At 50.7% G+C, this 25,079-nt stretch overlaps 1 protein-coding gene across 5 annotated transcripts; it reads left to right on the top strand.

The window, feature by feature from the left end:
- Window positions 1-1,068: 1,068 nt before the first annotated feature.
- On the top strand, window positions 1,069-24,915 carry MED12 (mediator complex subunit 12). 5 transcript variants are annotated; one of them, XM_011992050.1, is made up of 46 exons: window positions 1,069-1,595; window positions 2,115-2,219; window positions 2,427-2,618; window positions 2,755-2,911; window positions 3,724-3,905; window positions 4,080-4,190; window positions 4,315-4,569; window positions 4,953-5,099; window positions 5,261-5,360; window positions 5,491-5,627; window positions 5,847-5,978; window positions 6,346-6,472; window positions 6,886-7,115; window positions 7,488-7,568; window positions 7,700-7,870; window positions 8,076-8,220; window positions 8,388-8,438; window positions 8,765-8,883; window positions 9,070-9,213; window positions 9,659-9,822; window positions 10,026-10,157; window positions 10,583-10,810; window positions 10,985-11,129; window positions 11,286-11,406; window positions 11,802-11,903; window positions 12,004-12,117; window positions 12,369-12,544; window positions 12,724-12,903; window positions 14,241-14,312; window positions 14,767-14,900; window positions 15,067-15,228; window positions 15,582-15,693; window positions 15,860-15,949; window positions 16,797-16,906; window positions 17,153-17,288; window positions 17,527-17,688; window positions 18,729-19,103; window positions 19,327-19,477; window positions 19,635-19,840; window positions 20,004-20,081; window positions 20,172-20,226; window positions 20,302-20,389; window positions 23,096-23,318; window positions 23,698-23,841; window positions 24,344-24,425; window positions 24,636-24,915. In XM_011992050.1, the coding sequence occupies exons 1-46, from the start codon at window positions 1,497-1,499 to the stop codon at window positions 24,677-24,679; spliced, it is 6,471 nt and encodes a 2,156-aa protein (XP_011847440.1). In that variant the 5' UTR covers window positions 1,069-1,496; the 3' UTR covers window positions 24,680-24,915. The 5 variants fall into 5 exon arrangements, with proteins under 5 accessions (XP_011847440.1, XP_011847436.1, XP_011847437.1 ...); XM_011992046.1 differs by having other exon boundaries at window positions 20,172-20,389; XM_011992047.1 differs by having other exon boundaries at window positions 20,172-20,389; window positions 23,701-23,841.
- Window positions 24,916-25,079: the final 164 nt, after the last annotated feature.

Below are 25,079 nucleotides of genomic sequence, written 5' to 3' on the forward strand. Positions count from 1 at the left end.
TTTTTAGTAGAGATGGGGTTTCACCACGTTGGCCAGGCTGGTCTTGAACTCCTGACCTCAAGTGATCCACCCGCCTTGGCCTCCCAAAGTGCTGGAATTACAGACGTGAGCCATCGCTCCCGCCTTGAATTATTTTTTCTTTCCATTGTGATTCAAGAGCATTTTATTTTTGTTACTGGTGTTATTTTTGTTTATTGTTATTTGCTACTTTTGTTATAGCACACTGGCTGTCTTTTCTCTAGAAGGCAATACAAGGCCGGCACAGTGGCGCACGCCTGTAGTCCCAGCTACTGGGAGGCTGAGGCAGGAGGATCGCTGGAGTCCAGGAGGTTGAGGCTGCAGTGAGCCGTGATCGCGCCACTGCACTCCAGCCTGGGCGACAGAGGGAGAACCTGCCTCAAAATAAATAAACAAATAGCAATACGACAATAGGATATTGGCTCTGGAATTGAGAATCTTAGTGCCAGCTCTGTTACTCAGTAGCTGTATAATACTGGGTAAGTGAATTTTCACACTTTGAAAACCAGCTTCCTCATCTGCAAAATCCAGCCAATAATAATCCCTAATTCATGAGGCTGTGAGCAGATTTAAAGGAGATAGTGTCTGAAAAGCATCTGACACAGTAGGTGCCTCTTTCGCTAGACCAAGGGTTCTTAACCTGGAGTTCATGGACCCTTAGGGGATACATGGATGAGCTTCAGGGGATCTAAGAATCTAAAGTAACATTTTGCATGTCAATATATGCATATTATTATTATTTCTGGGAAGAAGGTCCATAGCTTTCATTAGCACCTTTAAGGGTTTGTGAATCAAAAAAGTTACTCTGCGGTACCCTTGGGCAGAAAAAACAAACAAAAAAGGTTAGACAACTCGATGGTAGACCTTGAGGGATTAGAGCCAGCCTTTCAGGGTTTAATAGGTTCTTTCTCATGCATACGTAGTTTCTAATGTTCACAATAGCCCCTTGAAGGAGGTGTTAGCGCACCTATTTTTCAGATGCCGGAACTAAGAAACGAACTGATTTGTAATAGACGGAGTTCCTAACCAATGCAAATATTATTGAAGACTTTTCTAGGCCAAAACCGAGCTAGGCTCTGGGAACCGAATTCCAGTCAGAACTCAGCACCACAGAGGCCTCCCTCTTCCCTGGTTTGCATCCCCAGCTCACTCTGCGCCTCCGGAACGTTTCATAGATTTTTGCTGAGTGAAATCAACTTACCGCCGCCGCCGCCGAAAAACTCCCGGGGCACAGAGCTCCGCCCCCACCGGGCCAGGCCCCACCCCCTCTGCGGTCGGTATTGTCCGATGGTTCCCGGCGTCCCTCGGCTTCCCTCGGTAGTTTCCGGCAATGGTCGAGAGTTTCTAACGTGCCCCCTTGTTGTCTCTCGGCCGCCGTCCTCTCAACCACCGCCCCCCTTTTCGGCTCCCTCTCCCCCTTCCCGTTCCCCCAGTCAGCCTGGCCCTGCTGGCGCCTCCGGCGCTACGGGCTGGGCAAGATGGCGGCCTTCGGGATCTTGAGCTACGAACACCGGCCCCTGAAGCGGCCGCGGCTGGGGCCTCCCGATGTTTACCCTCAGGACCCCAAACAGAAGGAGGTGCGTTCGAAAATCGGGGCTCTGGAAGGGCCGGGGGCACGCGGTCAGCCTAGGAGGAGGCATTGACGTCTGGGAATGGGGGGCGGGGCGGTTCGGTGAGAGCGAAAGTCCCGAAAGGGGGAAGAGTAAAGTGGGCTGGCGTGGGAGGACAGGACGGGGCGCGGTGGGGGGTTCCAAGGTATGAATAGGGGGTGGTGTAGGGGCCGCACCAGAAGCGCCCGCCTCCACACACATCTCAGAAAGTTGTCTGAGACAGCTTGGTGGGGTACGGCTGCTCGGATGTTCGCAAGAGAAGAGTGATGTTTGAGGGCGCCCTGGGTGATTGGGAATCGTAGTGACCATGGGGGTGACGGTGGGGTCCAAGTGAATGTAAGGGCCCAGCTTTAAGTAACGATCTGTGCTACACGGAACCCTCCTCCTGCCCTTTCACCTTGTTCCTTCGCTTCTCCTGCCCTACTCTCCCATCCCCTCCCCCTCCCCGTAAGGAAAAAACAACTAAACGCCGCTTTCCTGCCTCAGGATGAACTGACGGCCTTGAATGTAAAACAAGGTTTCAATAACCAGCCTGCTGTCTCTGGGGATGAACATGGCAGTGCCAAGAACGTCAGCTTCAATCCTGCCAAGGTGAGACAACTCTGCCAGGCTGAAGGAAAAGGCTGGAAGAATCTGAAAAGGAGCAAAGGCCCTGGGTAGGGAAGACTTATAGGGACAACCTAAGTGGCTGAGTTTGCCTTCATGACCTAATGCTGTCTCATTGGCATTTGCCCAGCAAAAGGCAGGCCACCTGTCTGCCCCTTCTTCCCACCCTGAGGTACAGTTTTCTTCCCTCAGATCAGTTCCAACTTCAGCAGCATTATTGCAGAGAAGTTACGTTGTAATACCCTCCCTGACACTGGTCGCAGGAAGCCCCAAGTGAACCAGAAGGACAACTTCTGGCTGGTGACTGCACGATCCCAGAGTGCCATTAATACTTGGTTCACTGACTTGGCTGGCACCAAGCCACTCACGCAACTAGCCAAAAAGGTAAGGTACTGTTTCCTGTCCTTCAGGCCAAGGAGGGAGCATAGGGTACCAAGTATCCTCCTATTCCCATATTAAGCTACATGGGTGTCAGTTCATGGGGATAATAGAGACCTCACTATTTGCAATGTCCATCCAGGTCCCCATTTTCAGTAAGAAGGAAGAAGTGTTTGGGTACTTAGCCAAATACACAGTGCCTGTGATGCGGGCTGCCTGGCTCATTAAGATGACCTGTGCCTACTATGCAGCAATCTCTGAGACCAAGGTTAAGAAGAGACATGTTGACCCTTTCATGGGTGAGTAACTCCTAACACCAGGTGTACGGCTGATGGCTTCAAGGAGGGATAGAGACACCCTTGCAAACATCCTCCTTCTTAATCTAGATTCCTTGTTTCTGCTTGTTTCTTGCATTTGCTTGATCAGTAAACACTGAGAAATTTGAGTGTCTACTGTGCACATATACTGGTCTACAAAAACGTCCAGTGCATAATCTCTGCCCCTAGGATACTAGTAGTCTAACAGGGCTGCTAAGGTATATGTACAAATAACATAATTAAATATAGAAAGTGGTGAATGTCAAGCTAGGAGCAGAAGGTTCTTTGAGTGGACAAAAGATTACTTTCTTATGGGGATACCCAGAAAGGCTTTAGGAAGGTGGGATTTGACTAGAGACAAAAGATGAACTGAATTTACAAATATGGTGGGTGATTGGGAGTGGGGGTAAGGTATTCTAAGTAGAAGGATATTCTTTTTTTTTTTTTTTTTTTTTTGAGACAGAGTCTTGCTCTGTCACCCAGGCTAGAGTGCAGTGGCAGGATCTTGGCTCACTGCAACCTCCACCTCCCGGGTTCAAGTGATTATCCTGTCTCAGCCTCCCAAGTAGCTGGGATTGCAGGTGCCCACCCCTGCGCCCGGCTAGTTTTTGTATTTTTAGTAGAGACGGGGTTTCACCATCTTGGCCAGGCTGGTCTCAAACTCCTGACCTCGTGATCCACCTCAGCCTCCCAAAGTGCTGGGATTACAGGCGTGAGCCACTGCACCGGCCAGTAGAAGGAAATTCTAAGCAGAAGGATAGTATCAAATAGCCCTTTTTCCCTGTTTCCTCCAGAATGGACTCAGATCATCACCAAGTACTTATGGGAGCAGTTACAGAAGATGGCTGAATACTACCGGCCAGGGCCTGCAGGAAGTGGGGGCTGTGGTTCCACGATAGGGCCCTTGCCCCATGATGTAGAGGTGGCAATCCGGCAGTGGGATTACACTGAGAAGCTGGCCATGTTCATGTTTCAGGTAGGGAGTAGGGCATGCTGTGTGGGGCATTGGGTTGAGCCTGAACTTGTACTCTGCCAATAGAGAACAGAATCTGCTTGCCACCTTGCCACAGTTGTGGTTCTCTTCATCTTTTCATTTACTTTATCTGCTTCATCTCTAATAGTCCCCTCTTCCCTCCCCTGGTACCCATAGGATGGAATGCTGGACAGACATGAGTTCCTGACCTGGGTGCTTGAGTGTTTTGAGAAGATCCGCCCTGGAGAAGATGAATTGCTTAAACTGCTCCTGCCCCTGCTTCTCCGAGTAAGGCTTGGAATTTTGGTGGTGGTGGGGCAGGGGGAGTCTAAGAAGGATTTAAGGAAGAATAAAATGTCAGAGCAGGGTCCCCTGGAGAGAACTAGGGGCTCTGATGGTCATGTCTTCACAGTACTCTGGGGAATTTGTTCAGTCTGCGTACCTGTCCCGCCGCCTTGCCTACTTTTGTACACGGAGACTGGCCCTGCAGCTAGATGGTGTGAGCAGTCACTCATCTCATGTTATATCTGCTCAGTCAACAAGCTCGCTACCCACCACCCCTGCTCCTCAGCCCCCAACTAGCAGCACCCCCTCGACTCCCTTTAGTGACCTGCTTATGTGCCCTCAGCACCGGCCCCTGGTTTTTGGCCTCAGCTGTATACTACAGGTAGGTACTAGGCGGGCCCAAGGAAGCATTGAGAGATAACCTGAGAAGAATCGGGTGCCCATCCCAGAGTATAGGGGTAATTCCAAATTGGATGTGGGAGTAGGTACTGAGTACTTGCTTGGAGGTGGTTGTTTCTTGGTAATGGGGTGTTAGTCCCCTTTGGGGGTTTTGACCAGCCTCTCTCTCCCTTCCAGGGCTAAATAGTAGGCCCAGAGCCTTTTAGGAAAGTGAGTGAAGGGAGGGGATCAGGGGTGGAGTGATGCCTGTCTTGGGGGCCCAGTCAGAATAACTTTGGATCTGGAATCTACGGGTTTGGTCTTAGAATGGGATTCCAGAGGGGTAGCCATGTGAACGAGTTGGACTTAGCTGTTTCTATCTGGCAGACCATCCTCCTGTGTTGTCCTAGTGCCTTGGTTTGGCACTACTCACTGACTGACAGCAGAATTAAGACCGGCTCACCACTTGACCACTTGCCTATTGCCCCCTCCAACCTGCCCATGCCAGAGGGTAACAGTGCCTTCACTCAGCAGGTATGTCTGACCACTCGCCTGGTACTCTCAGATTGGGCTATGAGGCTAAAGTGCTCTCTCAGAAATAGTGATTTGGAGTCTGGTACTATTCTTCTAGCCTGGGGCTCTGGCCTTTTGTATGCCTTGGTACATCCTTGTAGCCTTCCTTTTTAACATTGCAGGTCCGTGCAAAGTTGCGGGAGATCGAGCAGCAGATCAAGGAGAGGGGACAGGCAGTTGAAGTTCGCTGGTCTTTCGATAAATGCCAGGAAGCTACTGCAGGTATGTGTCGGAGAACAGATAATAGGAAGTATGTTTGAGGAAAGGATGGAGATAGTAAGGACATGTAGATCTGAGAGCCAGAATGCACTGGGCCTCTAGTTCAGTCCCCTTTACCACTTTTCCTCCTTAGGCTTCACCATTGGACGGGTGCTTCATACTTTGGAAGTGCTGGACAGCCATAGTTTTGAGCGCTCTGACTTCAGCAACTCTCTTGACTCACTTTGTAACCGAATCTTTGGATTGGGGCCTAGCAAGGATGGGCATGAGGTAAGCGAAAAGGGGAATAGAAGGAGCAAAAAACATTGCAAGAGCAATAATATATCTGAGGGGAAGTCATGGTGAGGCATTGAAAGCAGAGCATATCTGCAGAAATGATCTTACTGGGCCCAGAATGTTTTATGATGGAGTGCAGTCTTCAGGAAATTGGAACTCATTTCTTTGTCCCCACCCCTACCTTACTCCTCCCTCTCTTCCTTTGGTCTCCAGATCTCCTCAGATGATGATGCTGTGGTGTCATTGCTATGTGAATGGGCTGTCAGCTGCAAGCGTTCTGGTCGGCATCGTGCTATGGTGGTAGCCAAGCTCCTGGAGAAGAGACAGGCGGAGATTGAGGCTGAGGTTAGAGGGCAGAGATAAGAGAATGAGATTGGCCAATGGGAAGGAATTTACTGGGGTTGGAGACCAAGAGATGGAGGTGGTGGAGGGACCAGAGTTGAAGGTGTGAGAACAGAGTAAAGAAGTGGAAGAGAACCTAAAGGCAAAGTTACGGACATGAGGTGAAAGTAGAGAAGAGTGGATTGTTATCAGAATTAGAGATAACATCAAGGCTTCAGTTGGGAGGTGGTAAAGAAGATGGAGGTCAGCAGGGGAATGAAAATGAAAAGCATGGGGTAGAGGTCAAGCAGGTAGTAGTTTAAGGCCTACACATTGAGGAGTGAAGAAGCAGGTAAAAGTCAGTTCTACAATTTGTTCTGTCATCTTGCAGCGTTGTGGAGAATCAGAAGCCGCAGATGAGAAGGGTTCCATCGCCTCTGGCTCCCTTTCTGCTCCTAGTGCTCCCATTTTCCAGGATGTCCTCCTGCAGTTTCTGGATACACAGGCTCCCATGCTGAGTACGGACCCCTACCACTCTCTAGTTGCGTCTGCCTAGACTCAGTTACCCGCCACTGTCATCAAAAAGTATATTTCTGTCTTGGGCTCTATGCAGAATGACTTTTAGATGTAGTTCTAGTGATCCTCTTTAACTGATCATCTTACAGTTAAAGTAGAGAAATACAGAGAAGGATTAAAACAAGAGCTTGTGATTGAAGCATTTTCACTGCGTAAATCGCAACAAAGATATTACATTCCTTTCTGAGATGGTGTGTGGGGCAGCATGTGGGGTAACCAACCACACTTTGTCCCTCGACAGTTTCTGGGATTTTTATTTTATCACTCCTATTAATTGCCTTAGGTGTGTCCCTCTCTCTTTTGGCCCACCTTTTTGTGTTCTCCTAACTCATGTTTCCTCATTCCCTTCCTCCAGCGGACCCCCGAAGTGAGAGTGAGCGGGTGGAATTCTTTAACTTAGTACTGCTGTTCTGTGAACTGATTCGACATGATGTTTTCTCCCACAACATGTATACTTGCACTCTCATCTCCCGAGGGGACCTTGCCTTTGGAGCCCCTGGTCCCCGGCCTCCCTCTCCCTTTGATGATCCTGCCGATGACCCAGAGCACAAGGAGGCTGAAGGCAGCAGCAGCAGCAAGCTGGAGGTGAGTGGGCTTTTCCTTGCCCTAGATCGTTTCTTCTGACATTTCTGTCTTCATGGCTCCCAGAGGCCTCTAAGAGCGTCTTTTGCGTGGGGCAGGGGGGTAGTATTTTCTTAGCACTTGGTGATTGACCAAGCACTATCACATCAATTGTTTCATTGGTTCCTCCCATCAGCCTTGTGAGGTACTCTTGTCCCCATTTTCAAGCTGAAGGAAGCAGAGGCCTATACTGGTTAAGTGATTGGATGACTTGACTCCAGATCCTGTGCTTTCCACAATCTGGTCTTCTCTCTCCAATTCCCCCGTGAAGTTTTCTAGATGGTGGGAGCCGCTCCCTAGGGCTAAAGCAACTTTGCTTATGTTCTATGCCCTCAGGATCCAGGGCTTTCAGAATCTATGGACATTGACCCTAGTTCCAGTGTGCTCTTTGAGGACATGGAGAAGCCTGATTTCTCAGTAAGTTCAATCCTGAGCGTGGCAGAATCTGGCTCCTTTGATCTTCCCATTATGCCTGTGTTTGGCATTTCTTTACCCCCGCTCATCCCCTTTCCTTCTTCTCATGTTCTGCCTTCTCACCTTTCTCTCAGTTGTTCTCCCCTACTATGCCCTGTGAGGGGAAGGGCAGTCCATCCCCGGAGAAGCCAGATGTCGAGAAGGAGGTGAAGCCCCCACCCAAGGAGAAGATCGAAGGGACCCTTGGGGTTCTTTACGACCAGCCACGACACGTGCAGTATGCCACCCACTTTCCCATCCCCCAGGTACTGTTCCCCAGCACCTTGTGATGATCTGTTTTGAACCTAGATTGCTGTCCAAGGAATTTGCTGAGGGGTTGGAGCTGTTCCTGAGGATGTGGGTTGGGAAAGGGAAGGGCTTTAGCATGTGGATGCCGAGGGGTGTGGAGCATGATTTCAAGAGGAGGGAAGGAGATCGGTGCTGGAGTCTGATGGTGCTGCTGGGATGCAGGAGGAGTCATGCAGCCATGAGTGCAACCAGCGGTTGGTCGTACTGTTTGGGGTGGGAAAGCAGCGAGATGATGCCCGCCATGCCATCAAGAAAATCACCAAGGATATCCTGAAGGTTCTGAACCGCAAAGGGACAGCAGAAACTGGTGGGTTTGAGGCTCCTTAAACAGATCTCCCCCAAAGAGTGCCCTAGTCAGTCTTCCCTTCCCCAGCATAGGGAACTCCCCAGTCATGTCCCAATGTCCTGTCTCTTGGAGTCTCCTGAGAGCTCTAGTCCTTTTGAAACTTCCCCCCTCATTCCCCCCCTCTACAGACCAGCTTGCTCCTATTGTGCCTCTGAATCCTGGAGACCTGACATTCTTAGGTACCTCACAGTAAGCCCCATACTGCCCTCCCTCCCTCTCCCTTCCCTCCCTCAACCTAGCACCTCCCTGTACATATTCCTTTAAGGTCCACATAGTCTGTGGTCCTCTAAACCTTTGCTTCACTGTCCCCTTCCCTTCATTCCTCCCCCATCCCTTCCTTGACCCTCCCTTCCCTGTTTCCCTCTTCCTTCCTTCCCTCCCTCCCTCCTTCCCTCTCTCCCTCCCTCCCTCCCTCCCATAGCCTTCTCTCCATACCCCACTCCCCACCCCTAGTCAACTAGTTATCTTCCCTATCTTGACTGGTCCCTTTCAACTGTCCCCTCAGGTGGGGAGGATGGGCAGAAGCGGCGACGCAACCGGCCTGAAGCCTTCCCCACTGCTGAAGATATCTTTGCTAAGTTCCAGCACCTTTCACATTATGACCAACACCAGGTCACGGCTCAGGTGTGGGCCTAAGCCCAGCCCCTTTCCCACATTCTGGCCTCCTCTCCTGTTTTCCTTTTCTTCCCTATCTTCTCCCCGCTAGGCAGGCTAAGCCTCCTGGTCTCATCCCCTTCCACTGTCATCCTTTCCTGCTTCCCTGGTTCTTTCTTCTCTCCACTCCCGTCTCACTCCCACTGCCCTTATCAGGTCTCCCGGAATGTTCTGGAGCAGATCACGAGCTTTGCCCTTGGCATGTCATACCACTTGCCTCTGGTGCAGCATGTGCAGTTCATCTTCGACCTCATGGAATATTCACTCAGCATCAGTGGCCTCATCGACTTTGCCATTCAGGTGGGGAAGTTGGGGAGATGAGGGTGGAGGAAGGAGTTCGTGCCATATAGGGGCTATGGAGGGTCACAAGGACAAGGGTAAATGCTCCAGCCAGTTTCCCAGGCTATTTGAAGGGGCAGAAAGACTAGCACGGGGGAAGTGGAACATGAGCTGAGACTGTAGGAATAGAGACAAGTGCTCCCTGGGGAGGCCAAGAGGCAGATTAGAGCATTGGACACAGACCGTCCTCCCACTGTGGAGTTCATAGAACTGTATCCTGGATACTGGTTAGAGGTGGTGTTGATAGACTAAAGGACCGTGGCATAGGGTAACGAGCCCTTCTATCCTGAGGTGGCTCCAGCAGGAAGGGGCTCAGGCCCAGCCTTGCCAGCGTCCGCACAGGAAGGTGGGTTCTATGTAACATGAGGGGCCTCTTTGCATTTCTCACCCCTGTTCACTCTGCTAGCTGCTGAATGAACTGAGTGTAGTTGAGGCTGAGCTGCTTCTCAAATCCTCGGATCTGGTGGGCAGCTACACCACTAGCCTGTGCCTGTGCATCGTGGCTGTCCTGCGGCACTATCATGCCTGCCTTATCCTCAACCAGGACCAGATGGCACAGGTCTTTGAGGGGTAAGCAGGACGTTGGAATAACTGAAACAAAGCTCTGGCGAATGCTGGTGGATGTGGCCTGGGAAGAGCATGCACTTCCTCATACTCTGGGGAAGTGCCTGCCACTCAGATGGGAAAGGAATGGTATTTCCCAGAGGCTTGAATCCGTTTGGAGGAGCCCGCATACCATCTGCTGACCCTCCCAACCTTGCTTCTTCATGCAGGCTGTGTGGTGTTGTGAAGCATGGGATGAACCGGTCCGATGGCTCCTCTGCAGAGCGCTGTATCCTTGCTTATCTCTATGATCTGTACACCTCCTGTAGCCATTTAAAGAACAAATTTGGGGAGCTCTTCAGGTAAGAGCGGTGGAAGGTAAGGGGTAGCAAGTGGGACCTACTCCCTTCTTCCCATAACCACCCAACTCAGGAAGAGAGCATGGCCCGGGACCCTGCTGCCTGTCTAGGGTCATTTGTGGACTGTGTCCTCCACATACTGTTGTGTTACCAAGAGTGGGCCCTCTTCCTCAGCAGGCTTGCCCCCCACCTATATCTGTGGGGCCCAAACTCTTCCCCCTCTTCCTCGCTGCCTTCAGAGGCCCCAGTTCCTTATTCCCATGTGGTTCCTTTCCTGCCCAGTCCGTTTTGTCCCATCTCCCTTTTCTTGTCCCAAGATCCTTCATCCCTCACTTTCTCCTTTTTTTCTTTTCTCCCATTTCCTGACCATCCCTCGACCTCAGCAGACCTTCTTCAACACTACTATCTCCTTTCCTCCATCCCTGCAGCGACTTTTGCTCAAAGGTGAAGAACACCATCTACTGCAACGTGGAGCCATCGGAATCAAATATGCGCTGGGCACCTGAGTTCATGATTGACACTCTAGAGAACCCTGCAGCTCACACCTTCACCTACACAGGGCTAGGCAAGAGTCTTAGTGAGAACCCTGCTAACCGCTACAGCTTTGTCTGCAATGCCCTTATGCACGTCTGTGTGGGGCACCATGATCCCGATAGGTATGGGGTATACTGAGTGAGGAAGGGCACCATGCCCCCACCTGAGATAGGGAGGGCTGAGGTATCTGGGAGGTACTACAACCTTGATTATATACTGGGGCAGAGATGAGAAGTTAATGGGTCTGAGGTTTTGTGGAGCAAGGTTTTCCTGAGGGCATTTGTACTTTTCCCTAGGGTGAATGACATCGCAATCCTGTGTGCAGAGCTGACCGGCTATTGCAAGTCACTGAGTGCAGAATGGCTAGGAGTGCTTAAGGCCTTGTGCTGCTCCTCTAACAATGGCACTTGTGGTTTCAACGACCTCCTCTGCAATGTAGATGTGAGACTTGGGGTGGGGTCTTGCTAGTGGAGCAGTGACCAGGGCAGGGGCTGGTCATGATCCTCTGACCAGGGACAGAGTTCCACAGAGTGGAGGCACACTGCTTTGAGTGGGCCTCCACTCTGAGTCGTGGTGTCTGTCTGTTTTTTCCTCCAGGTCAGTGACCTGTCTTTTCATGACTCGTTGGCTACTTTTGTTGCCATCCTCATCGCTCGGCAGTGTTTGCTCCTGGAAGATCTGATTCGCTGTGCTGCCATCCCTTCACTCCTTAATGCTGGTGAACTACCAATCTGTAACCCCTAGCATTTCTAGACCTCAAATTTCAATACACACTGGACGGCCATCCTCTCATTGTTCACTGTGGGAGACCTTGCTGCGGCTCCCTGGCCTTCCCCAGAAGGCCAGTCCTTTGGTATGCTGAAGGCTAGAAGGAACCTGTTTTTTAGCCCTGGATTTGCAGCCCTGACCTTTCCAATTTCTGACCCTTCGACTGCATAACAGTTCTCTGCTCTACCTCGCTTTCAATATTATCTTGCTTTTTCTCCTTTCACTTTACCTCATCTTCTCTCCCATGCCCCTGCCATACACTTGCATGCATGCAGGCACGCACACATACAAACCCACATGCAGTTCAGCTTCATCCTTCCCAGATCCGTTTTGTCTTCCTTTTAGCTTGTAGTGAACAGGACTCTGAGCCAGGGGCCCGGCTTACCTGCCGCATCCTCCTTCACCTTTTCAAGACACCGCAGCTCAATCCTTGCCAGTCTGATGGAAGTAAGTGACCCTGATCTGAACCAGCCAACAGTAGAAAGTGTGGTTCCCCTGCCTCCATGGATTCCACTTTTGCTTCCCCTGACTTCATCGCCTTCCCCAGACAAGCCTACAGTAGGAATCCGCTCCTCCTGTGACCGCCACCTGCTGGCTGCCTCCCAGAACCGCATCGTGGATGGAGCTGTGTTTGCTGTTCTCAAGGCTGTGTTTGTACTTGGTACGGGGGTAGGAAGGGAGTGGTGCCAGAAGTGTGTATAGGGTGGAGTGCCAGCTAAACTACAAGGGACAGTCTTTCTCCCTTCTGAAGGTGGTCTCTCTGACCTTTCGGGAGGAGGGGAGGGAGAGAAGTATATTTCTGTCCCATAGGGCAGGATTTGGGGTGTTTCTGCCTCTGTGGGCCCAGGGTGGGTCTCCACACAGTGTTCCAATCTCACTCTGCCCTCCCTATCTCCCACCCGTGAACCACAGGGGATGCGGAACTGAAAGGTTCAGGCTTCACTGTGACAGGAGGAACAGAAGAACTTCCAGAGGAGGAGGGAGGAGGTGGCAGTGGTGGTCGGAGGCAGGGTGGCCGCAACATCTCTGTGGAGACAGCCAGTCTGGATGTCTATGCCAAGTACGTGCTGCGCAGCATCTGCCAACAGGTCAGTCTCACCTTCCTCTCACACCTCCTAAATGCCTCTGTGTAATATAGTCCTGTTTCCAGCCCATGATCACACCACCTCCCTACTATACATTGTGTTCCTTACCAACTCCAGCCCATCCCCCATATTCCTAACCCCCTCACTGGTTGCTCCCAGTCCCTGATTGTCAGCTCCCTCAGGAATGGGTAGGAGAACGTTGCCTTAAGTCGCTGTGTGAGGACAGCAATGACCTGCAAGACCCAGTGTTGAGTAGTGCCCAGGCGCAGCGCCTCATGCAGCTCATCTGCTACCCACATCGACTGCTGGACAATGAGGATGGGGAAAACCCCCAGCGGCAGCGCATAAAGCGCATTCTCCAGGTAGGCCAAGGCTGTGGGGGCCGCAGAGGAAGCAGTGGGCCCAATCTGGGGAGAAACAATAGGAACCTTGAGAAAAGGAGAGGGGGTGTTAAGTAGAGAGGAAGACAAACAAGGATATAGTGGAGGGGAGAGGTAGCGAGAGAAACATGGCTCCAGCATGGGCTGAGGAGTAAGTCCAATAGGGTCTAGACTCCAGTGTAAGAGTATTAGGTGAGGGCATAGCTATCTGGAATGAATCTAGCTTATCAATGGGAAGCATAGCATCTGGGAGGCCTAGGCGTGGGCCTTGTATATTTGGCATTTTGGCCATGGCTCAGAACTGAATAGTAATGGCTACTACTTGCTGAGCATGTGTTTTGTGCCAGGTACTGTGCTAGGTACTCCGCACACATTTCCTCATTTAATCTTTATGACCCTATGAAGTAGATGAGCCTCCCTGTTTGACCGATGAGGAAACTGAGGCTTGAAGAGGTTAAGTAACTTGTCTAAGGTCACATAGCTGATAAGTTTAGAGTCAGTATGTGAACCCAGACATGTCTGTGCACTTTCCACTTCACATTGCCTCACACCTTCAGATGACCAGAGAGTGGAAAAATAAAGCCATTGAGGAAAAGCTAAAGGAATAAGGTCTCTTCAGCCCAGAAGAGACAGTGTCGAAGAGAGATTAGCTAACAGTAGCCTTCTGGTCTCTACAGGACTTTGAGAGATTGTCTTATAAAGGTCCTGTCAGGGACTTTGAGCAGTTGGTCTAAAACGAGAGAAGCAGGCTTCGACTTTAACATCAAGGATTTCAAGGTTAAGCATTAAGCAGAACTTCCTGATACGAAGGGATGGGAAAGATGTGAAATCTTTCCTGAACTGTTTTAAAAATTGGAAAGATTTTCAACTAGTTTGGACTATTTAAATGTAGTCTTTTTTTTTTTTTTTTTTTTTTGAGACGGAGTCTTGCTCTTGTCACCCAGGCTGGAGTGCAGTGGCGCGATCTCAGCTCACTGCAACCTCTGCCTCCCAAGTTCAAGCGATTGTCCTGCCTCAGCCTCCTGAGTAACTGGGATTACAGGCGCCCACCACCACGCCTGGCTAATTTTTGTATTTTTAGTAGAGGTGGGGTTTTGCCATGTTGGCCAGGCTGATCTCGAACTCCTAACCTCAGGTGATCCGCCTGCCTCAGCCTCCCTAAATGTAGTCTTTCTTAAAGATGGGGACATAGAGGTCCCTTTCAGACCTCCAGGAGTCTGTGATTCAATGTTGCAGGAGAACAGGAATTGGCCTCAGATTGGTGGGTAGCTGGGGGTAACACGATGATTACTAGCCTGGGTGTGGGGCCTCTATCACAGAACTTGGACCAGTGGACCATGCGCCAGTCTTCCCTGGAGCTGCAGCTCATGATCAAGCAGACCCCTAACAATGTGAGTAGTGCCTGGACCCTCCCTTTCCTGTGTTCACGTTCAGCTCCATGTGTCAGGGAGGCGGTCCACCACAGAAGAACCTAGATCCTACCCTTGGGCTCTTGAGCTGAGAGATAAGAGGGGATGGGAAAATGGTGAACAAGTGGAGCTGATGATAAGGGAAATGGGTTGAGAGTGTTGGAGCTCTGAGCTGTGGGAAAGCTTGGTGGTGGTGGTGGTGGAGCCTGTTTATCTGGCCATAGATGTAAGGAGGTATGTAAAGGAGAAGACAATGAGGAATTGGAGAAATACGGAGGTACTAGAGAACATGAGTCCCAACAGAGTTGGGTTCCTATGTCCCCATCAACCTCCGCCAGTGCTGTCCTCCTCCCTCATCTCCCATCTCTCCTACCATCTGCTTTCCTTCACCCTTAGCTACCTATTTTAGCACTTCTGTGCCTTTCATCCTCCCCAGGAGATGAACTCCCTCTTGGAGAACATTGCCAAGGCCACAATCGAGGTTTTCCAACAGTCAGCAGAGACAGGGTCATCTTCTGGAAGTACTGCAAGCAACATGCCCAGCAGCAGCAAGACCAAGCCTGTGCTCAGGTCGGATAGAAACATGTTAGGACCCATCCCCTTAGGAATTTCTCTGCTGGTAGCATGAGTGATGTCAGATGCGTGGAGATACCAGCATGTCCATCAGGGAAAGGAGAGGATGGATTGTTCCAGCCTTGCCTGGCTCCCCTGTGACCCTGTGTCCTCTGTTCTCCAGCTCTCTAGAGCGCTCTGGTGTATGGCTGGTGGCCCCCCTCATTGCTAAACTGCCCACCTCAGTCCAGGGACATGTGTTAAAGGCTGCTGGGGAGGAATTGGAGAAGGGTCAGCACCTGGGTTCCTCTTCACGCAAAGAACGTGATCGACAAAAGCAGAAGAGGTAAAGGGGCTTAGGGAGTGGACCAAGATTGAGAGGTAGAAAGGAGAAAAGGCAGGCCTGGGGAAGAATAAAATTGGGGCTAAGGAGAAGCATCATAGGAAAGTGAAAAATCAGAGGATAAGAGTGGGCATGGCTGAGCAAGAGGCTAGGTCTTAGGAGAGTAGAGTCTGGAGAATGAGGTTGGAAGTTGACTCCCAACCCACAGTCTCCCTTTTCTCCTCTCCTCTCCTCCTCTCCTCTCCTCTTCTCTTCTCTCCTCTTCTCTTCTCTTCTCTTCTCTTCTCTTCTCTTCTCTTCTCTTCTCTTCTCTTCTCTTCTCTTCTCTTCTCTTCTCTTCTCTCTCTTGACTCTAGCATGTCCCTGTTGAGCCAGCAGCCCTTCTTATCACTGGTACTAACATGTCTGAAAGGGCAGGATGAACAACGCGAGGGACTCCTTACCTCCCTCTACAGCCAGGTGCACCAGGTACAGATCTCTGGGCCATGGAGGTGGGCAGGAGGGCAGGGAAGGATGCACCTAAGGGGTTACTCTGTACTTGGAAACTTCAGTACTTTCTGATAAACATATTGGCTGTTGTGAGATGGAAACACGAAGATCCCTGAACTGCATATTTTATTTGTTTCTATTCTAGATTGTGAATAATTGGCGAGATGACCAGTACTTAGATGATTGCAAACCAAAGCAGCTTATGCATGAGGCACTCAAACTGCGGCTCAACCTGGTGAGAAGGCCAGCTAGGGAAAGAAGGAAGAGGGTAGGGCTGGAAATGCAGAGTGCAAAAGCCTCAGGTTGGGAAGAATGGGGGTAAGGATAGAGGCCCCAGGTTATTCTGAGTCTTGAAGGTTTTTTTTGTTTTGTTTTGTTTGGTTTTTTTTTGGAGTCGGAGTCTCGCTCTGTCACCCAAGCTGGAGTGCAGTGGCACCATCTCAGCTCACTGCAACCTCCACCTCCCGGGTTCAAGTGATTCTCAAGCCTCAACTTCCTGAGTAGCTGGGATTACAGGTGTGCGCCACCACACCTGGCTAATTTTTGTATTTTTCATAGAGATGGGGTTTCACCATGCTGGCCAGGCTGGTCTTGAACTCCTGACTTCAAATGATCCATCCATCTCAGCCTCCCAAAGTGCTGAGATTATAGGCATGAGCCACCGTGCCCGGCCTGAGTCTTGAAGTATTAACCGTGTTCTCTGAAAGAATGCAGGGACTGAAAGTGGTTAAGGGGGCTGTATCACTGTGGTCATGGTCCAATAGATTATGTACCCTGGATCCTTGCAGGGACTCTGCCTCAGTATCCTAGATTCTGACTGGGCCCTAGAAGCACTGGAAACCCATTGTGGAATGTTGAATGGAATCCTGGAAATCATTCAGTCCAACTCCCATCACTTTCTAAGTATGGAAACAGAGGCCCAGAGATGTCAAGAATTCCCTCATTGTCTTGAGATCGTATAGTAAATCATAGGTTCAACTCAAGCATGAACTCAGGCGTCCCAACTCAGATTTGAACTAAGCTTTCCTTAAACTCTGGCCTTGTCCCTGAGCCATCTGACTGACTTGTTGTGGCCCTGGCAGGTTGGGGGCATGTTTGACACGGTGCAGCGCAGCACCCAGCAGACCACGGAGTGGGCCATGCTCCTCCTGGAGATCATCATCAGCGGCACTGTCGACATGCAGTCCAACAAGTAAAGCATCCCCACCTGCTCTCTGCAGTTTCATACCCAAGAGGCTCCCCTTACTCCCATGTCAGGTGCACCCACTGAGATTGGTGTGGCTGTTACTGTGGACTCCATGGCCCTGGGCTCCCCATACGGTTTTGGTGCCCTCGGGATGACATATTAAGCACCTCTCCCTGTTTGTGTCCTCTGCTGAGGCCTTTTTCTATCTTCACCTCTTTCTTCTCTGGTTTTCTCTCTGGCTTCCTGTCTCAGTGAGCTCTTCACTACTGTGTTGGACATGCTGAGCGTGCTCATCAATGGGACATTGGCTGCAGACATGTCTAGCATCTCCCAAGGTAGCATGGAGGAAAACAAGCGTGCATACATGAACCTGGCAAAGAAGCTACAGGTGAGCAGAGGAGGCAGGGACAAGGATTGCGGGAACCGGAATCTGCTGTCCAGCCTCAGGAACTTGCTTCTGGCTTGAGTCCTCTACCTTTCCTTCTCACGTCTATCTTTTCTTTGTTACTCATAAGCATTTACTGACTGGGGGTCTTCTCTGTGCCAAGTTCTGTGCTGTCCCCTGAGACTTCCCATCCCTGTTTTCTGTATCTCTGAACTCTTGTCCCATCTTCCTGTGCCTGCAGAAGGAGTTGGGGGAACGCCAGTCAGACAGTCTGGAAAAGGTTCGCCAGCTGCTGCCACTGCCCAAGCAGACCCGAGATGTCATCACGTGTGAGCCACAGGGCTCCCTTATTGATACCAAGGGCAACAAGATTGCTGGCTTCGATTCCATCTTCAAGAAGGAGGCATGTTCCATTGTCTGCCCATGTCCCTTGCCTTTTTTCCCCTTTGGGCAAGAACTTTCCCTGCATCAGCTTTGTAGCTCCAACAGACTCATCAGATTCAGGAGTCCATCCAGTCTCTGCCAGTGAACACCATCTCGGGGGTTTTCAGGAAATCACTTAACTTTCCTTACATTTCATCTCCATCTCTGGAGTCCCACCCTCTTTCCTTCACCCTGCCCTCACCTTTTAACATACCACCCATTTCTCAATACCCTAACCTCCTCTTTCCTCTGCTCCACCTGCCTCATGTCCTACCCCACCCATCTATCTGGCCGACAGCCTGTATCTCTTTTATTTCTGTGTTTCTCTCCCTACACCCACCCATCTCGGCACAGTTTTATCTTTTCCCTCTCTGTCAGTTGCGTATTTGTTGAGTAACCATAATTATTGTGTATAGTTTAAAACCCAAAGTCTAACTCCTTCATATATACATTCTCTTCATCTGTCTTCCTAGTCCATCTGTCTCTTTTCCTCTGTCTCTGTCTCTCTCCGTGTCTGACTCGTTTGCCTTTCTTTGTCTCTCCACCTTTTTGTCTCTCTTCCTGTTTCTCTCTCTCTCTCTGACTCTGTCTTTCTCTGCCTGCCTAAAGGCAGAATCTCTCCCTGCCTTCCTCTCTCTCTTTCTCTGCCTTCCTTTTTCTGTCTGCCTCTGAATGTCAATCCCTCTCCCTCCCCACTTCCTCTCTGGCTTTCTCCCCAACCCCTTTCTCTCCCGGTCTCGGCTTCTCTCCCCACACGCCCGCCGCCCGCCCCGTTCATTCGTCTCCTCTCCTGGTCCTGGCTGGCTTCATCTTGCGCCTCCACACCTCTCCCTGTCCCCCACCCTTCACTCTCTCCCTGCATAACTCTCTTCTGCATGTATGTGTGTATCCGTGTCTGTTTGTTTCTTACCATCTCTCTTGAATCTACCTATGACTTTCTACCCACTCCTACAAGTGCTTGCGGTCTCTCTTGTGTTTTCTAAGTCCCAACAGCTTATTGTTTTTCATTTTCTGGAGCAGGGTCTACAGGTTTCCACCAAACAGAAGATCTCGCCCTGGGATCTTTTTGAGGGGTTGAAGCCGTCAGCACCGCTGTCTTGGGGCTGGTTTGGAACAGTGCGGGTGGACCGGCGAGTGGCTCGAGGAGAGGAGCAGCAGCGGTTGCTGCTCTACCACACACACCTGAGGCCCCGGCCCCGCGCCTATTACCTGGAGCCACTGCCACTGCCCCCAGAAGATGAGGAGCCCCCTGCTCCTACCCTGCTAGAGCCTGAGAAAAAGGCTCCAGAGCCCCCCAAAACTGACAAACCGGGAGCTGCTCCACCCAGTACTGAGGAACGCAAGAAGAAGTCCACCAAGGGCAAGAAACGCAGCCAGCCAGCTGCCAAGACAGAGGTGAGCGTCTCCCTCATGACAGTTCTCCCACAGCCTCTTACTTCATGACGCTCCAGTTTCTGGTTTGTGGGAGGGGTGGGGGCGCATAAGGAAGGGGTGCCATTAGAATCATAATAAAAATTAACCATGTACGAATCCAGCTCCTCTTTACCTCATTCTCCCCCAGCTCCCCGACCCCACTCAGCTACAACCCACTCACCCTCTTCTTCTGTCACTCACACAGGACTATGGAATGGGCCCGGGTCGGAGCGGCCCTTATGGTGTGACAGTGCCTCCAGACCTCCTGCACCACCCAAACCCTGGTTCCATAACCCACCTTAATTACAGGCAAGGCTCCATAGGCCTGTACACCCAGAACCAGCCACTACCTGCAGGTGAGTGCCAGCCACTAGGAATGCTGGAGGGACCTAGGTGTATACTCCCCCTGCGCAAAGGGTGATGCCATTCCCCTGAGGAGCTATGGATGTCAAGGACACTGAGCAAGAGACAGAGGGATGAGGAGCCTAGAGGTCAGCCCACTCTCCTTTCCAGGTGGCCCTCGTGTGGACCCATACCGCCCTGTGCGCTTACCAATGCAGAAGCTGCCCACCCGACCGACTTACCCTGGAGTGCTGCCCACAACCATGACTGGCGTCATGGGCCTAGAACCCTCCTCTTATAAGACCTCTGTGTACCGGCAGCAGCAACCTGCGGTGCCCCAAGGACAGCGCCTTCGCCAACAGCTCCAGGCAAAGATAGTGAGAGGGGCAGTAGGGAGGGCTGTCAGGGAGAGGGGCTTTTGAGGGTCACAGGACTGAGGAGACACGGGATCTTCACAAGGACACTCAGAGCAGGAGACACAAGAGATGAGATGGCAGCAGGCATTTCCTGAGTTTGAGTTGTTCTCTTCTCTCCCTTTAGCAGAGTCAGGGCATGTTGGGACAGTCATCTGTCCATCAGATGACTCCCAGCTCTTCCTACGGTTTGCAGACTTCCCAGGTAAGAGCCTGGGATTGTGAGACTCGGGGGATGAGGCAAGCTGCTTTGCATACTCTCAGCCCTGATTCCCTCTCTCCTCCTTCCCTCCAGGGCTATACTCCTTATGTTTCTCATGTGGGATTGCAGCAACACACAGGCCCTGCAGGTACCATGGTGCCCCCCAGCTACTCCAGCCAGCCTTACCAGAGCACCCACCCTTCTACCAATCCTACTCTTGTAGATCCTACCCGCCACCTGCAACAGCGGCCCAGTGGCTATGTGCACCAGCAGGCCCCCACCTATGGACATGGACTGACCTCCACTCAAAGGTACCCAAAGTAGTGGTGAGCTAGGAAGAGATGCAGAGGTATAAGGGAGCATTTGACTTGGGAAAGCCCGTGCCTGAAAGTGATGGGACTGGTCAGAACTTTCGGAGACATCAAGAATACTTATCTGGCCACATAGCCCATAACCACAGAAGTCTCGAGCTGGAAGGGACCCTGGAGACCAATAGTTTCATGTGTACTTCCTTAACAGTTCTTTGAGGCCCAGAGAGGGGAAATTGTTTATCTGACTCATGGAAAAATCTGGGCTGTGTGGTAGCTCACACTGGTAGTCCCAGCACTTGGGGGCCCAAGGTGGGAGAATCAGTTGAGTCCAGGAATTCGAGGCCAGCCTGGGCAACATAGGGAGATCCCATCTCTAAAAAAAAAAAAAATACATATTTTTTTGAAACAGAGTCTCACTCCAGTTGCCCAGGCTGGAGTGTCGTGGCATGATCATGGCTCACTGCAGCCTCGACCTCCCAGGCTCAGGTGACCCTCCTACCTCGGTCTCCCAAGTAGCTGGAACTACAGGTACACACCACCACGCCCAGCTAATTTTTTGGATTTTTAGTTGAGATGGGGTTTCGCCATGTTGCCCAGGCTGGTCTTGAACTGAGCCACCACACCTGGCCAAAAAAAAATTTTTTTTAATTAGCCGGGCATGGTGGTGCATGCCTTTAGTCCCAGCTACTCAGGAGGCTGAGGTGGGAGGATTGTTTGAGCCTGGGAGTTTGAGGCTGCAGTGAGCTGTAATCGCACAATGAGCCAAGATTGATTGCGCCATTGCACTGCAGTGGTGACAGAGTGAGACACTGTCTCAAAAAAAAAAAAAGAAAAAGAAAAAGAAAAAAAATATCTGGAGTTCATAGATGAACTACATGATAAGGAGTCCTAAAGCCGGTACCGGCTTTAAATACCAGGTTGAATACCAGGATGGATTAATGAATGAATCCTCCCACCATGGTTAATGTTAGTCAAGCCTTAGTTCAGGCCTTGTAACCATGTTTAGAGACTCCAAAGCTTGGGATTAAGAACACTGGGGAGTGGACTAACTGCCCATTGTGTGGCCAGCACTATACCAGGACTGGGTGAGGTGAAGAAAGATAGCAAAAAAACCCCAAAATGCATAGTTCCTCACTACAAAGAATCTTTACTATAGCTGGGGAGATGAGACTTACAGAAGAACATTGAGAGAACACTCTGAGCAAAGATACAATCAGGTATGCAGTTGTATGCTATGAGGTAAAATGCGGATTGAGAAAAAGTACGGGGTAGTATCTGTGGGCCTGACTCATCAGAGAATGTTTCATGAAGGAGGTCAGACTTGAGTTGGCCTTTGAAGAACAGCTGTGATTGGGATTTGTGGAGAAGAGGAAAGGGCATTCCAGGTAGAGGATGTAACATGAACAAAGACATGGGGACAAGAATGAGGATGGTGTCTGGGGAGAAGGGCCTGGATGGAGTGTAAAATCTGTGCTGGGGAAGTCACTGGGGCTAGGCTAGGAGGGGGCAGGCTGAGAGATGGCCTTGAATGCTCAGCTGAAGAATTGAGACACAGTCCCAGTAAGGACTCTTTTGATCAAAAGAGTGATAGGAGGAGTTGGGTATGTTGCAAGACTCCTTGGAATGAATGGATAGCATGTGTACTGGGAGGTGCAAGAAGAAGACTTCAGGCTGGGCATGGTGGCTCATGCCTGTAATCCCAGGACTTTGGGAGGCCCAGGTGGGCAGATGACCTAAGGTCAGGAGTTTGAGATCAGCCTGGTCAACGTGGTGAAATCCCGTCTCTACTAAAAATACAAAAATTATCTGGGTGTGGTGGCATGCGCCTGTAATTCCAGCTACTCGGGAGGCTGAGGCAGGAGAATTGCTTGAACCTGAGAGGTGGAGGTTGCAGTGAGCCGAGATTGCATCATTGCACTCCCACCTGGGCGACAGAGTGAGACTCTGTCTCAAAAAGAAAAAAGAAGACTTGAGACGGGGAGCCTGGCCGGTAGACTCTTGGAGTGATATACAGGTGTAGTAGAACAACTTGAAATGTTATTGGGGAACAACAACAGCAACAGCAAAAAACCTCAATGAGTGTTTATAGAATGCCTATCTTTTTTTTTTTTTTTTTTTTTTTTTTTTTGTAGAGACAGATAAAAAAAAAGTGTCTAACAAATGTTTCTTTACAGATGCAAAATTGGTTTTTTTTTTTTTTTTTTTTTTTTTGAGATAGAGTCTCGCTCTGTCGTCCAGGCTGGAGTTCAAGCAATTCTCCTGCCTCAGCCTCCCGAGTAGCTGGGATTACAGGCGCCCACTACCACGCTCAGCTAATTTTTTTTGTATTTTTGCTAGAGACGGGGTTTCACCATGTTGGCCAGGCTGGTCTGGAACTCCTGACCTCAAGTGATCCGCCCGCCTCAGCCTCCCAAAGTGCTGGGATTACAGGTGTGAGCCACCGTACCCAGCCCTATTTTTCATTTTTGTAAGAGAAAAAATAGCTAATGCAGAATTGAAAAATTCCTAACCATTAAGGTTATGAGACACTAAAATAGAGTATCATCTTATGCAACTTATTCCCCAGACTGGAAGTCTGGTTAGTGACAAGAGGAATGAATGAAATAACCTGCTAACGTTTCTTTCAGGTCAGGGACCCGAGGTTTATACTGACCCCCTCTCCCCACCTCCCTCACACCTTGACCTCTGGTCCTCTTGTCTTTGGAGGTTTTCACACCAGACACTGCAGCAGACACCCATGATAAGTACCATGACTCCAATGAGTGCCCAGGGCGTCCAGGCAGGCGTCCGCTCAACAGCCATCCTACCTGAGCAGCAACAGCAGCAGCAACAGCAGCAACAGCAACAGCAGCAGCAGCAGCAACAGCAACAGCAACAGCAGCAGCAGCAGTACCACATCCGGCAGCAGCAGCAGCAGCAGATCCTGCGGGTAAGGCACTGGGGAAATTTCCTCTGGGACCTGGGAGCCCAGGGAAGAGGAGAGGCACAAGTTCTTCCCACACAGTTACCAAGACTAAACGAGGCAGTGTATCAAAACACCTAGCAGAGCAGCTGGCCTCTAGTGGTGCTGGAGAAGTTAGTTTCCTACCCTCCCCCTTTTTGTTTTCTGGGAATCATAGTAGGAGAGAGTTGGACATTGTCCACTGGGTACCCTAGATTTGGTTTCTTTCTGGGCAGCTGTCTAAAAAGGGAAGGCAGTAGACCCCGAGCTCCCACCCTGCTTCCTCATCCCCTGCCCTCAGCCCTCCAGTTCTGAGTCTTAGCTTCCTCCCTCTGCTCCTTCTGAAGTATCTTTTATGTTCTTATAGCAGCAGCAGCAGCAGCAACAGCAGCAGCAGCAGCAGCAACAGCAACAGCAACAGCAGCAGCAGCAACAGCAACAACAGCAACACCAGCAGCAACAGCAGCAACAGGCGGCTCCTCCCCAACCCCAGCCCCAGTCCCAGCCCCAGGTAGCTACTGGACTAGAGCCCCAGGCTCAGGGAGAACTGCCCAGGTTGGGCATGCAGCCAGTGAACTGGGTTGGGGACAGTATGGAATAGGGTAGAAGTGGGAGGCAGGGCATGGCACCCTAAAGAGGGATTGGGAGGCCAGGCGCGAGGCTCACGCCCGTAATCCCAACACTTTGGGAGGCCGAGGCGGGTGGATCACTTGAGATCAGGAGTTTGAGACCAGCCTGGCCAAGATGGTGAAACCCCGTCTCTACTAAAAATACAAAAAAAAAGCCAGGCATGGTGGTGGGCACCTGTAATCCTAGCTACTTGGGAGGCTGAGGCAGAGAATTGCTCGAACTTGGGAGGCAGAGGTTGCAGTGAGCCGAGATCACACCACTGCACTCCAGCCTGGGGGATGGAGCGCGACTCCGTCACAAAAACAAAAACAAACGGATTGGGAAAGGAGGTTGAAGAAGGAGAAAAGTTAGACTTCAGTCTTCCACTTCCTATTTCCACCCAGTTCCAGCGCCAGGGGCTTCAGCAGACCCAGCAGCAGCAACAGACAGCAGCTTTGGTCCGGCAACTTCAACAACAGCTCTCCAGTAAGCCTGCCTGCCTTCCCAAGGAGAACCCCATGGAATAAATTTAGGGGGCGGGGTGGGCCAAAGTAGCTGAAAAGATGGCTTCAGGCCCAGGTTATGAGAGGAGGCATTCCATTCCATCCCCTTCCCTTGATACCTGAACAGCTTTCCTCGTGCATACCCACACCCCTGCCTGGTCTTCCATCCCTGATAATCTCTGGTTTTTCACAGATACCCAGCCACAGCCCAGTACCAACATATTTGGACGCTACTGAGCCACCTGGAGGAACTGCTTGTGCACTGGATGTGGCCCCACCCTTTCCTCTTAATTCCCAATCCCGTTCCTGGGCTAGCACCAGTAGTGGTTGGGGCCCTTCCCTCAGGCTCCGTTTTTAATAAGTTTTTAGTATTTTTGTTAATGTGAGGCATTGAGCTGTTGGGTTTTGTATATTATTTATATAGAGACCCCAGAGCTGTTGCACCCAATACACAGAGCTTCTTTGCAAAGGGAGTGTGTGAGTTCTGCATGTCTGGGAAGGGTGGTCTCTTGGGAGAATGCTGGGGGCTGGATCAACAAGTCAGAGTCTTCGTTCTATTCCAGTCATCTCCCCTGTTTATCTTACACTCTAAATTTCTTTTTTTTCTTTCTTTCTTTCTTTTTTTTTTTTTTTTTTT

The sequence above is a fragment of the Mandrillus leucophaeus genome, unplaced genomic scaffold, assembly GCF_000951045.1.
Source record: "Mandrillus leucophaeus isolate KB7577 unplaced genomic scaffold, Mleu.le_1.0 Scaffold401, whole genome shotgun sequence".
NCBI classification, from domain to species: domain Eukaryota; kingdom Metazoa; phylum Chordata; class Mammalia; order Primates; family Cercopithecidae; genus Mandrillus; species Mandrillus leucophaeus.

Bases quoted from the DNA above. Each gene is read 5' to 3' on its own strand.
- MED12 (XM_011992046.1), top strand. From the start codon at position 1,497: ATGGCGGCCTTCGGGATCTTGAGCTACGAACACCGGCCCCTGAAGCGG. The intron at 3,906-4,079 runs GTAGGGAGTAGG...TGGTACCCATAG, and splicing joins TGGCCATGTTCATGTTTCAG to GATGGAATGCTGGACAGACA. The intron at 15,950-16,796 runs GTGAGAAGGCCA...TGGCCCTGGCAG, and splicing joins TCAAACTGCGGCTCAACCTG to GTTGGGGGCATGTTTGACAC.